Source organism: Haliotis rubra, unplaced genomic scaffold (genome assembly GCF_003918875.1).
Source record: "Haliotis rubra isolate DU_JTF1 unplaced genomic scaffold, ASM391887v1 Scf497, whole genome shotgun sequence".
In the NCBI taxonomy this organism is placed as follows: domain Eukaryota; kingdom Metazoa; phylum Mollusca; class Gastropoda; order Lepetellida; family Haliotidae; genus Haliotis; species Haliotis rubra.
In genome coordinates, this window is record NW_025767187.1 from 551,434 (window position 1) to 564,753 (window position 13,320).

General features: G+C 38.7%; 2 protein-coding genes and 1 non-coding gene across 3 annotated transcripts in view; 2 read left to right on the top strand and 1 right to left on the bottom strand.

The window, feature by feature from the left end:
- On the bottom strand, positions 1–3,754 carry LOC124291569 (protein C9orf135-like). The gene is given in 6 exon segments (XM_046728589.1): positions 1–655; positions 1,191–1,320; positions 2,066–2,190; positions 2,567–2,653; positions 2,655–2,673; positions 3,561–3,754. Coding segments are annotated over 6 exon segments (666 nt in total). The 5' UTR covers positions 3,671–3,754; the 3' UTR covers positions 1–460.
- Positions 3,755–4,295: 541 nt separating this feature from the next.
- On the top strand, positions 4,296–4,367 carry Trnap-ugg. The gene has a single exon. It is a non-coding gene; the product is annotated as a tRNA-Pro (tRNA).
- A 6,888-nt stretch (positions 4,368–11,255) lies between these two features.
- Positions 11,256–13,320, top strand: part of LOC124291576 (excitatory amino acid transporter 4-like) — a 38,930-nt gene continuing 36,865 nt past the window's right edge. Inside the window, exon 1 of the mRNA XM_046728596.1 lies at positions 11,256–11,496. The gene's annotated coding sequence lies outside the window, so the exon portion shown is untranslated. The remainder of the gene's footprint in view (positions 11,497–13,320) is intronic.

Here is a 13,320-nt window from a genome sequence, read left to right on the forward strand (position 1 = left end):
TAGAATTTTGCATTTATTTATATACAATCCTCAACAAACATCTTCATATCTGCAACACATGGTAAAGTTAAAAACAAATTTGATTTGCCATCAAGAGTCCAGCTAATACCAATAGGTTTAATAAAACAATGTCAAAAGTATTCAAATACCATTGACCATAACTATGGTGTTAGAAATTTCTAAAAAGTCACGCAGATTCAGTGATTCATCTCTAAATATGCAAGAGTTTTGCTTCTACAGTTCTTCCAGTCATTTCATGACTATAACATATTTATCCCATGCAAACTTACACCAGATGACCTAAATACACCTATGTAATATCAACAAATACTTGAATACAACCCCTTGGAAAGGAGGGTATATCAACATGATATAGAGTTACTGTGTTGACTTAGACAAACAAGATGTTTTGTGTAAATATGTTTCAAATATACATTAGCAAACATGCGTGATGCTACCACTACTCCAACTTTACTGTACTTGGGATGGTGTTAGTAGGTTTGTACACTTGTCTCTTGAAGTGGGTGTTGCTGTAGATTCCACTCTCGTCTTGCCACGTGTTGCGTCCAAGACGCCTGTAGTCAGCCCCGTCTGTAAACTGGGAGTTGCATTTTCTGTATGCTGGAGAGAGATCTTCAAAATCTGGAGGCCTTTCCTGTTCAAATAAATTAAGGTGATTAAGTCAAGAACATAATAGGGAATGCATATTTTGATGAAAGGAATTCCTATCAATAATCATTGGTTTCAACATGGTATGACTTCCCTTAAGGTGTTCAGTGTCTTATTCCAAAATTGATCTAAGCACTACAGTTATGAGAGTCATAACTAGGGCTGTAATATTATACTTTATTTTGATACTATAACAAAAGAACTTTAAATTAATTACATTATGGAAACATTTTTATCATTAAAGGCCATGAATAGTAGTTTTTCAACTGAAAATATGTTCAGAAGATTTGATTTTCTCGATATTAAATTTTAAAAAGATAAACTTTTTGTAATAAATCAGTCATTTTAATGGGGAAAATTTGAGCATGATGCTTAATTTGGATCCAACCAAATTGTGTCTTCACAGATCCTGGGATTATTTCTGAAGGAGTTATTAGTGTTACGACAATCAGTAGATCATATATATGAATAGAAACAATACAAGTATCTGTAATACTGTGAATATTTTATTCACTACATACCGGTGCTGGTTCATAAGGATATGGTGCTCCGAAATCTGCCTTGTGTGTGGTTTCCATGTACATCTTGTTGTGATCTGGGTCGTGAAGTGGCAGAACTGAACCAAAACCTTCTTTTGGTGCACCAGTGTCCCTAGAGACAGAACAAATGAACATCCAGAAATGATTTTCTGATGGTTATTGAGAAGTGTTTGTTCATCAGTAAGGTGACTGAAGAGAAAATACTGCCAGTTTGAAAAGTATTTCAGTTACTTCATGTCGGGTTAATGTGGGAAGATAACGTGAAGTGATGAAGGTCTTGGACATTTACCAGTCTTGTTAAAAACCAGAGTAAAGGCATGATGTTGAAACCAAAGATCACAATCAGGAAAAATCCTATCCTCAGTTAACTGGTGTATCATATAATGTAGAATGTAGAATATTTATAACGCTCCTTTCCAGGCTTCATATCCTGCTCAAAGCGCACAAATATAATCTGATTATTATTACCTCGGATAACACAAGCTGCCTGTTAGGCGCTAGAAGGTTAATAGTCACATGACTTATCCCACCGGATTCCCATTTTCTGCTGGGTGAACAGAGGCAATTTTGAACAAACCCACTTGCCTAAGGTGAGACCATATGTATCGCATGTGCTTTGTTGTGGGGCAGGACTGAAGTCGTGGAAACTCAGGAGTCAAGCTGCCAAACACAGTCACAACGCTGCTTAACTTCAACTGATTTGTGACCCAAGCTCTATGCACAGGACTACACACAACACCACACAGAATATCTCCTTTCTATTTTCACATATACCCATCTTATACAGCTTCAATCCTACATGGTAAATGTCTACGACTGGCACCACTTGAGGCTTTCCCCCTTCGTCATCTAATCACCTGTCAATGTGAGCGTGTTCTAGTGTCTCCATCGTTATCATTGGTTTGCGGGTTTCCCTCTCCTCAAAGTTCTTCCTGAGATTAATCTGTTGGGCATGGTCCTGGTAGGTTGTCATAGGTAGGGACTGAAAAATCAAGCATAGAAATTGATCACTGGATTGTCTGGTCAAGACTCAATTATTTACAGACCGCCGCCATACAGTTGGAATATTGCTGAGTGCGGCGTAAAACAAAACTCACTCACTCACTCACTTAATGAAATATTGCTACACGATAAATGCAGTCCTTCCAAACATTCACACATTATGTAAGTTTCTTTTTAGTTAACAGGTGATGTACACAGATGCTTTGAACATTGTGGTTTTTAAAACCAAAAATGAAACATAAAAATTGAAAATATGTGCTTCCCATTTTGACATTTTTGAAAGATTTGAGTGTATATCTAATAATGGGGACCCACTATGGCTATGATGAAGAGATGTCACTGGTTTAATTACTTACCCCATCTGTTACGTCTCCAATCCTCCTGTACGTGTCTTTACACAGATCTCTCTCTGGACTTTTGCTGATGTCATAGTCTTTGGGCTCCAGCTTCCCTGGCTTGATGCCTGTCAACAGAAAGAGTATAAACCAATTATTATGTTTTCCAAAATATATCACTAAGATTTCAAACATGATGACTATTAGCATCAGTGAAAATCTGATTGAAAACAAAACCTATTACATACCTATTTACCAAAGGTAAGTGATACATCATTGTTATTTTATGAATTGATTTAGGGTGTTACATTTGCTAAAATAAACAATTTAGGATGATACATTTGCTAAAATATATTCACTGCTGTTGTCTGTCACATATTAAAAACTACTGTATTTCCTCTAATAAGTGCTGGGTCTCTAATAAGCGCCAGGGGTAAAGCAGCTCCCTAACAATTATGGCAATTAGACTCAGTAAGCCCTAAGCGCCGTGTCTGGAACTCTGTTGAAAAAAATAAGAGCCTGGGCGCTTATTAGAGGAAATATGGTATGTTGTAATGTTAGGGTTTCAAGTTGATAGCTAAACACAGCTGTTCCAAACATGTTTCAACTGCTAGCTTTTCCACAATCTGAAGTAAATATATGTGTCAAAATACGTATCATGGTGACGTATGTATTGTGATACGTATTGTCTCTTTGCTGTATAAATTCACTCGTTCTTTTACTCAGTTAGACTAACTGTAAATACATGCAGTGGACCCCTTGTAGTTAAAGTTTTGTGATTTATACACCATAGTCTATTGTCAGTTGTAGTAGTCTGAAAATGAAACACTGTTTCTATGTATTTTGATTAACACTTTGATTTACACCCAGGATATCCGTCAAACAACGTGATGTTTAGCTATTTTTGTCGAAAATGCTATGACTGTCACTTTACCTGAAGCACTTTACAACAAATTCCCAAGCATAATGAATATAAACAACACACATGGGATACCCCAACCTGTCAATGTCTTACCAGTTTGAAGTGAGAGTGGCCCTCCCATAATTCATATCATTTGAGCGTAGGAATAAGGATCCTTTTCTTTCGACACCAAAATCTGGTATATCCCACGTCTGGGTGGCCATCTTTGCCGTTTACGTGTTGCAGAAAGCTTTCGCTTGGAAAAATTCTGTGGTGGTTTACATTGACAGCGGAAGTAACCTAACAACATGCTTTTCACTCTTCATATGCCTCCGACTGTAACATAGTTCCCCACACGTAGATATGTTTATTACAAATGTGATCACTTCGTAAACAGATATCTACCCAAGGAAGTTAAAAGTCAATAAAACGTAAATGCTAATGCAATAATACCATTTTGAACACTTATGTATTACTGCGCGGATAATACTCCGTGCCCTAGCAACAAACACTTAACTAGGATCCCGTCTTTGAAACGCGCAAAATATTTGGCGCATAGAACCAAAAGTTTCCAGTTTGCGATCAGCGCACTTGTCATATGATATTGATGGCGTTTGCTGAAATGTATAATGTTGCCTTAGCCCAATGCAAGCATGAAAATGATTGTGTTGTGAATATTCAAGAGATCTAAGAGACAGAAATTTCTTTTCTTTGGTATATGAATTCCATAACAAACATTTAAGACTAAATACTGCTCTAAGACTATTTATAGATTTTCTTTTACGTGGGAAGGAAGTGGACGTAATGCTGGTATATAAATACCTTTGTGTTCAGTGAGATGATAAGAGCGGCTCGTTGGTCTAGGGGTATGATTCTCGCTTTGGGTGCGAGAGGTCCCGGGTTCGAATCCCGGACGAGCCCTCATATCTTTTGCTCTTTTTGTATTGAAAATGCTATTGCAACAGTTTAATTGTAAAACCATATCAATTTAAATGAAGTCCTGTATGTTATGCTCATGAATAATATTAGCCGAGAGCGGCGATGCGGTCCTATCACTGTATAGGACCGCATCGCGGCTCTCGGCTACTGTGATGTCAACAATGGTCACTCTATAAATGTTCTATTTCAGAAACACATGCTGGTCCACTCCATTCCCATTTGTCAGGGTGCAGACGGGTTGCGAGAGCATGGTGGATGAAACGATATATCATTAAATAGTTCTAGTCCCCCCTTCACTGTGTATCGGGTGTCAATGTGTATTTAGTCCTTACTGGTCCGTGGCATTACAATACATTTAATATTTTCGTGTTTTGAATTAACATCCTGCAGTGATAGTGACAAAACATCTCTGACAGTCATGTCTTATATACTCACAACGAACAGCATCAGTAGTAAAATGCTAAAAAAGATAAATCATTTTTTTTAAATTTCAAGTTGCCTAATGTTTTTGTTCATATGTTTTGATTTAACCTTGCCATGGAAGTCTTTACTCAGCGTAGGAATCTCTAAAGAAATAGCTATTTTGTTGGTTGGTTTGTTGTTCAAGTAACGCTTCGCTCAGCAGTATTCCAGCTTCATGGCGGTGGTATGTAAATAATCGAGTCTGGACTAGACAATCCAGTGATCAACTGCGTGAGCATCGATCTACGCAATTTTGTTACGAAAACATGTGTGAACCATGTCCGCGAGCCTGACCACCCGATCCCGTTAGCTGCCTCTTACGACAAGCATGGGTTGCTAAGGGATCGTTCATAATTTATGGCTAGGGGGGTGATGATGATTTTAAGGGGGATCACCATTTTGTTCTAGGGAGCTGGGGTCAGCAATTTTGTACACACTTACTAGGGGGGTCTGCGATTATGTACATAAAAATATGTTTAAAATTATGCTTAGAAATTATGGGAATGGGGGAGGGGGGTCACTGATTTTGTACATGACATGCAGGGGGTCACTTATTCTTTACATAAATTTCAGGGGTCATTCACATTGTACATGCTTCTCCATAAAAATCATCATCATCAACACACACCCCAAAAAAAAATAAATAAATAAAAATAAATAAAAATAAAATAAAATAAAATTATGAGCGGTCCCTAAAGACCAATTCTAACCCAGATCTTCACGGATCTTCATTTCTATTTTGTGTTATATATCACTGATTTCGTTTTTAAACAAATGATTAACCCTTAATTCAAGCACAGAAAATTGTTCTAGTTTACATATATTTTTAATAAGCGATACGCAATTCCCTTAGCAGAATGTTATATTTGTAGGTAAGCCATGACTTCTGGAAATTATCCAGATATCTTCGAGAAACTGTAATCAAGTAATTGTCAACCCACCCTCGCAGCTTTGTAATGTCCGTTATTCTTTGTAGTTCGGAACTCCATTTCTGGTCACACACAGAAGATCCGGGTACGTACGTTCCACTTGCATGAGTCGAAGAACTGGTAATTTCCGTACCCCATGACTTCCGACACTGTTGTAAACTCCCCAAAATTTCAGCCAGACAACTGGTCTGGTAACTCTCGAAAGTTACCAGACTGGCTTGAAAGTTGCCAGTCCAGAATTTTCTGGATTAAGAAAAATAAAAAGAAAGTTACGTTAATAAGAGGAAGGAACTGTTTAATGTCAGGTTATTGTCACAATAACACACGTTTTCAAATGTTTTTCAGTCAAGGCTTTATTCATTATATACATTACAAACTTACACTGATTTAACAGCCAGACCATCGGGCGTGCAACTTTTTAAAACTGACCGCCCGGTCGCAAAACAGTCCGTCCCGGGCGGTCGGGCAGGCGGGAGTTTGCAATGCTGCTTCCGATCATTACCAAGAAAGGTATGAGAAACTGGAACGTGAAGCGTAGCTCTGAAAGCCAAGTGTGACTGAATCCTGTATAATCTAATTGATTAAGACAAAGAGGTCAGACAGCGATTAATTTCAACCATGATCTGCTGCATCTTTAAACATGGAGTCTGAAATATATCACGTGTTTGCAGGAGTGCGCACTCCCACCTTTGTCCGGAAAGTTTATTAAATGACCGTTGAAACTCTCGTGAATACGGGTGAAAATGAACTACCCCCGACCCCCAACCCACACACCCCAATGTTACAGCAACATTTTAGAACTGAATATATTTAAGATTAAGCACCTAGTGTATATTCATGACGAGAAGGACACCTTATTTGTTGTTTCCCCGGCGGCCATAAATATTTAGAAAATAACCAACGAATAACGGGGAATTTCACATGATATCCGCTTCATTATGGGTAATATTATGCCATTGCCAGTTGCAGCCTGTTTATCGGTATCTTATCGGTTGAGACAAGAATGAGAGGCTACAACGGTCTGACCCGTCTTAAATATTTACACAGAATGTATATCGTAGTTTGTGTTATAAATATTTGAAGTACAAGTCACTATATGAGTTCAGTGTTGAACCCGACTCACCTCACCTCATGACAAACTCTACAGATAATGGTTGTTGTTGTTAGTAAATAATGGATTTTTATACACGGGAAAGATTCAACCTCGACCACGATGATGACGAAGTACCTCTCACAGGACCTTTACTGACAAGACAGTGTGATTGTGTATATCTGAATATCCTGTTGACAAACTGCATTACACTAGGAAGGTTAACTATTCATAAATACCGGTATATACATTTAAAATATCATAACACGTGTGGGAAAATCGAAGATATGACCTGACCAGCTGGGTTTCTTAGTTTATTGTGAAAGATCCATACTGCTTAAAATAAGTTAAGGGCAAACCGATTCTTTCATAAGTATTCTATATACTTTAGTCATGAAGGAAAACAAAAGTTCTATGGATAGTCAACTTCTTTATTGCAATGAGTGCGACGTTTCGGTGTAGGTAACAAGGGCGATTACTCTAAAAGTTTTAGGTCCAGCATAGTGTAGGTGAGTAGAGTTATTTCCCTTTGCTTTCCTGCCGTACACATCCAGGGCCCCGTTTCACGAGGCTCTCGTAAGCCTAAGACCTCGTAACTTTTCTCGTAGCGTCGTACCTCCTATGTTACAGTATAGGACGTACGAATGCTACGAGGAAAGTTACGAGATCTTAGGCTTACGAGATCATCGTGAAACGGGGCCCAGGCGTTTTTCAGCTGCTCGCTCATGGCGAGATACAGTTGACGAAAAAATCGTTTTTCACATAAGTAAGTAAATTTTTCACAAAACGTAATAAACCGTTCTTAGTGCAGTAAATGTTGCTTGTTATGAGATTAACTTTTCAAGTGTAAAGTTGAGGTATTACGACATATTTTGAAGTAGAAATATTTGAGAAACCCTAGGTGGTTAACATGCGACTTTGCATGAAACATGGCTACTTCCATCGGGGGCAATTGTAACGCTGTATTACAATTGCGCCATGTAATTTTCCCTTGTTATGATGATGAAGCAAATTATGAGGAAGGTTTTATGTTAGTTCTCTACTAGTTTTATCATAGAACATTTTCAGTGTTATGTTGATAGTATTAGCCCTCGGGTGAAATGTTTTGGTGTTAGTCTTTGTATTATATTTGGGCATACCGAAAGAAGAATTTTACCAAAACATTTTTGATGTCGATGGTGACACGGGTTTAATGTTAATCCATTTCCACCTCAATTGATCAAGATAATATTTCCACATTTTATTTTGATTTTATTTGGAAAATAAACATATTGTTACATTTGAACCTTCTTTGTTACAATTGCCCCATCCGCCTGTTACAATTACCCCGTGATCATGACTTGCAGTCATTGCATTTGATACATAACAACTTTGTAACGACATGATAGTGAACTTTAAATGACACTGAGGTATAAAGCCAAGAAGCCAATATACTAGATAGTACCGATTGACTTGGTGAGCGGTCGACTAGTATCGAATTACAAGAAGTTAAGTAAAAGTGTTACAATTGACCCCGGTCTCCCCTACAGGGATTATGCTTACTGTCAATGGTACAGTGAGCGTATGATATACTGTGGTGATTCTACGCGGTGTAGGGGATACAACGACACAGCGATGACCCATAAGATGTGAGTTCTTGTAACCCTGCCTTACACTATTCCAACAACCAGCACCATCTACGACTTACTGTCGTCTGTTCCAAAATGACAGTGGGATATTCTCACCACCATCACTACTTGGAGATGTAGTTAGAGGTTGCGGAAGGATAACAAGATATGGATGAACAATTTCTTTATTACAACGAGAGCCAGAAGTTGTTCATCTATATATTGTTACCCTTCCTTACTGCTTCGAACCTCCAAATGCATCTCAAAGAAGTGATCAAGGCGAGGCTATTCTATCCACCGACCACCCGGTGTTCACTAAGATATGAGGACATGGCTGCATCGATATGTTTGAGTTCGAGCAGAGACCATATTATATGGTCTCTGGTTCGAGTAATATATTCTGTGCTAACTAATCTGTCAGTCAACCCCATCGCAACACTGAGTGTTTGAGAGGCCACAAATGGCTTTTTGTTTGCTACGCCATTAAAACAAAGCCCCGAGGCTGCTTTCCAGTCGTAACATCACAGAAGATCCTGACGAAACACGCCCAGGGGGCCCTGTTAGGGAGAAATTACAGTGTAGCATCGTCCATGTATTGTATCGGTTGAATATTTGTTAAAGATAATGTTCCAATAAAATAGTGTTTTGTTTGTTTGTTATTTAATTCCCCACTCACTAATATTCCAGCTATATATTTACCTCCTGTAAATTATAAGTTTGTATCTGACAATCCAGGGGTTGATGTCATGAGCATCTGTACAGACAGACGGGATACAATGACATGCTGACAACGTAACTGCGGCAACCGTATTGATACGCTGTTCAATTTGATACCGACGTGTCACTGCCCACTTTCCTAGAAATAATGCCGATGTGACGTAAAGCCCAACTCAACTCATGTGGGAATCGAATCCGGGTCTTCAGGAGCTAGCTATCAACCAAGTCACCGTCCCCGACCGGGTTCACGTGATCGCCTCTTACAATAAACATGTTGCTGGGGATGTATATAGTCTTTCCAAGAACCCCGCAGTTAAAAACTGGGTCGCAGACGCACGAAATAAGGGGCCATAAAACAACAAAAGCTTCGCGGGCTGAAAAATGTTTAATATCTTTGGAGACAACTGAACCCTCCCCATGTTTCTATTTGATTACACAACATGCGATATCTTGATATCCTGAATTCTGCCACATCAACTGTCTAGGACACTCGTTCTCTTTGTTCGTGCTTAAACCATCTTACAAATGCATGACGTTGAAGAGTTAAAGGGGAACTTCATTCGGCTTAATTGGCAGTCCTTGCAAGAACAAACTAGCTCCATTCAAGCAAATTAACAACTTATAAACGAATCAGGTAAATTATATATTTAACAGTGTCTCAATTCAGACGAGACACGACTAAGGATGTCTTGACCTACACGAACAATATTCAACAGACAAGGGACCTGTTGTCTGTCTTTAAAAAAACCAAAACACCGACCGTCCATATCTTTCTGACATTAAACAACGTTTGTATCGTAAGGAGAGGAGTAAACAAACAGAAGCAACAAACCGAAGACCCGACAGTCACGAATCGAGATCAGCGGTGACACCAGGTGTTTACGAAACTGGATAAACGAGTCTATTCATGCCGTAGCACCAAACGAAAGAAATAGTCCGCGACCAGACACGTGCAGGATATAGTTCCATTGTATTCGAAGTTCTGATCAGTTGTATTGTAACATTGGTTATTAAATCGATTTTGATTAATTAGGGCATAAAATATCAATAATTACATGGACTCCCAGTTCACACATCTGATTTAACGAGTATTTGCCGCGGAATGATACATTTGTGAACTTTTCTTCACGCTGTTTAGAGGTTCGTACATGACATCACCAGTGGCATTTTATTAGTGATTGAGTCTGAATTTACGTCCCCATTAGAAATATCCAAGTCCCCGAACCGCATTTTTTATCGTTCCGCATAGCCTTTACTGTTTTGGTATGACTTAAATGCAGCAAGTCGATTAGGTACTAAATCCCCCCTCTCACTTGTATTCCATTCAGGCGCGTAGCAAGCCATTTTTTTCGTGTAAGCCCGATAGGTTGCAAAGCTTTATATTTTGATAGTATTGAGGGCTTGTCCAAACTATTTAGCAAAACTCATGTGTAAGCCCGGGCATTTTCTTATAATGGTAGCTACGTCCCTGCCATTTATTCAGAATACACGAACGGCGGCACCAAGAAGGCGCTCAAATGTTTACCATTTTAGGGTAATCCTTATTTCATCTTACAATCATCGTACAATCAGTGCCTCACCGATAGTTGGTACATGATCCTTATAGTGTCATGAACATATCGTAAACAATGAACGCATTCATACAAAATTTTCACGCTATGGTGAAAATAAATGCTTACACATGTTTACGACAACAAACCCATATTTTCTAGTTTCATTCATTAAGACATAAACTGTCTCACTGCGCATTGTATATTAGAACAAAATGTACTTTTGGTAGGTTTTGGTTTATGTAAAAAAGGCTGAAACATGGCTTTATACACTCAGATAAATATTACACTTTGACATGTATTGAGTAAATTAAAACAAATACAACAAGTGACAAAATTCGTTTCATAAACACGATGATTCCAAGAAATGACGAAACACACACTCCCTTATATTTACGAAAGCGCTCATCTGCAAAAACCTGAGAGAAAAGATGTCAAAATCCCGAACTTATTTCTGTCCACGCGTCTATCACCTCTGACCCATCTTCTTGCAGCAAGGGGCCATTTTTAGGTATATGCTTCCTCAAACGGTTCGCTTCTGGGTTCAACGGAACGTGCTCCTTATCCCAGACCAAGCCGTGAAAAGTCACATCCTCCAGCGTGCCCCAGCAGGTTCAGCGTTGTATAAGAGACGGTCAGGTCCTGATTGACATTGTACGCAGGTTTATGGTAAATACGAGACGCAGTTCGACACGGACGTTGGGTCACTTTCCTTCATCGCTTCATTCTGTCTGCTTCAGGTGGACTCACTTACAAGTAAGAGTTCTTCTATGTCTTGTATTACTATTTACTAATAGCTTCATCGTCATGGTCAGAACACATGGTTCAGGCCATGCTGAATTGTAAGTGTTTAACGATACTATACATGGGCAACGGGTCATGAAGTTTGTGTTTTGAGGATGGAATATTCTTGGGCTTACTTCCGTATCGATTCATATTCATAAGTAGACCACTTTTTAAAACCGCTACATACACATTAGACAGTTTTAGATATAGACTTTAATACTGCTATACATCTTCTTTGAGAGGCGTTTAGAAGCAGTGAGGAAGGATAACACTATATGGATGAACAAATTCTTTAATCCAGTGAGAGCGACGTTTCGGTGTAGGTTCTAACACCGTAATCAAGCAGGTAATGAACAGAATAGATTGAGAGGCATATATACCAGTGTAGGGAAGTGTTTATATAGTACAAAGTAGGACTGCAATAGCATGAGGAAGTCACTTAACTACACATAGCTTAAGACAGATAGAAGCGTTAACAGGTAAAGCATGTAGTATTAACTGCTATATATCGTCTAGGGTAATCTGCTGTATCTACCTGTTGTGGCTCTATCTTGTATTATAAGTGGTTAACGATACTATACAAGTACAACCGGTCATGAAGTTGTGTTTTGAGGACGGAATATTCATGGGTTTAACTTTATTTTTGGAGAGGATGTCGATTAATATTCATAAGTCGACCACTTTTTAAAACCGTTATATACATATAGACAGTTTTATGTATAGACTTTGATACTGCTATAGATTGTCTAGAGTTTTATCTAGTGTGTCTGCTCAACACTGCAATGATATACAGCCCTGTTCTGACCCTATTTGAGCTGTTCATGTCTGTACGGAATGCACACAGTGAACGTAGTTACGCTGTAGTCGGGGGAAGATGACGGTGCATGCATTTCTAAACTCTGTCGTCACGCATGTCGTTCCATCCTGTATCGTTCTGTTCAGCCAGGAGTCGTATGTCAACGGAATTTACCGGTTGTGTAAGACAGAAATAACAGATGGAAACAGTGGTATAAAACTCAGAAATGATACAGTGGGGTGAGACAGGGTTGTCTTCCAAGTCCCTATTAAACTCTGTCTTGTATTTAAGAATATTACAGAATAACAGAAATACAAAGTTTAAAGTTTGAAGTTGAAGAAGCTATTTGTATAAGCACAGTTGTATAAAAGTCAGAAATGATACAGTGGGGTGAGTCATAGTTGTCTTCCCAGACCCTATTAAACTCTATCTTGTATTATAATATTAGTCATTATGGGACTGACCATGACACGGCTGTCTGTAAAATGTTTAGAGGTGAATATATCCAATACAACATCCGACCCGTGAATATCCGGGTTAGAATCGCGCTTCAGCAACCCATGCTTGTCGTAAGAGGCAACTAACAGGATTGCGTGGTCAAGCTTACTGACTTGGTTGACACATGTCATCGTATCTTAACTGCGTAGATCGATGCTCATGATGTTGATTACTGGATTGCCTGGTCTAAACTTGATCATTTACAGACCGCTGCCATATAACCGGAATACTGCGGAGTGTGGCGTTAAATAACAAACAAACGTACTACCACCACACAAAATGAGTGTATTACCCAAATTTACTAACGTTAGGAAATACTCGTTTCATCCGTGTATCGGTGTTGGGGTACTGATAAGTCTTTCTGACCAGTAGGTAATATCGTTTATACTTTTTTGTAATGGAAATTACATAATAGTTTAAATAACTGACCTTAGGTACACTTCTTATATATGCTATACAAGGAGACACTGCTAATTACAATAAAACACAGACAGATGTGT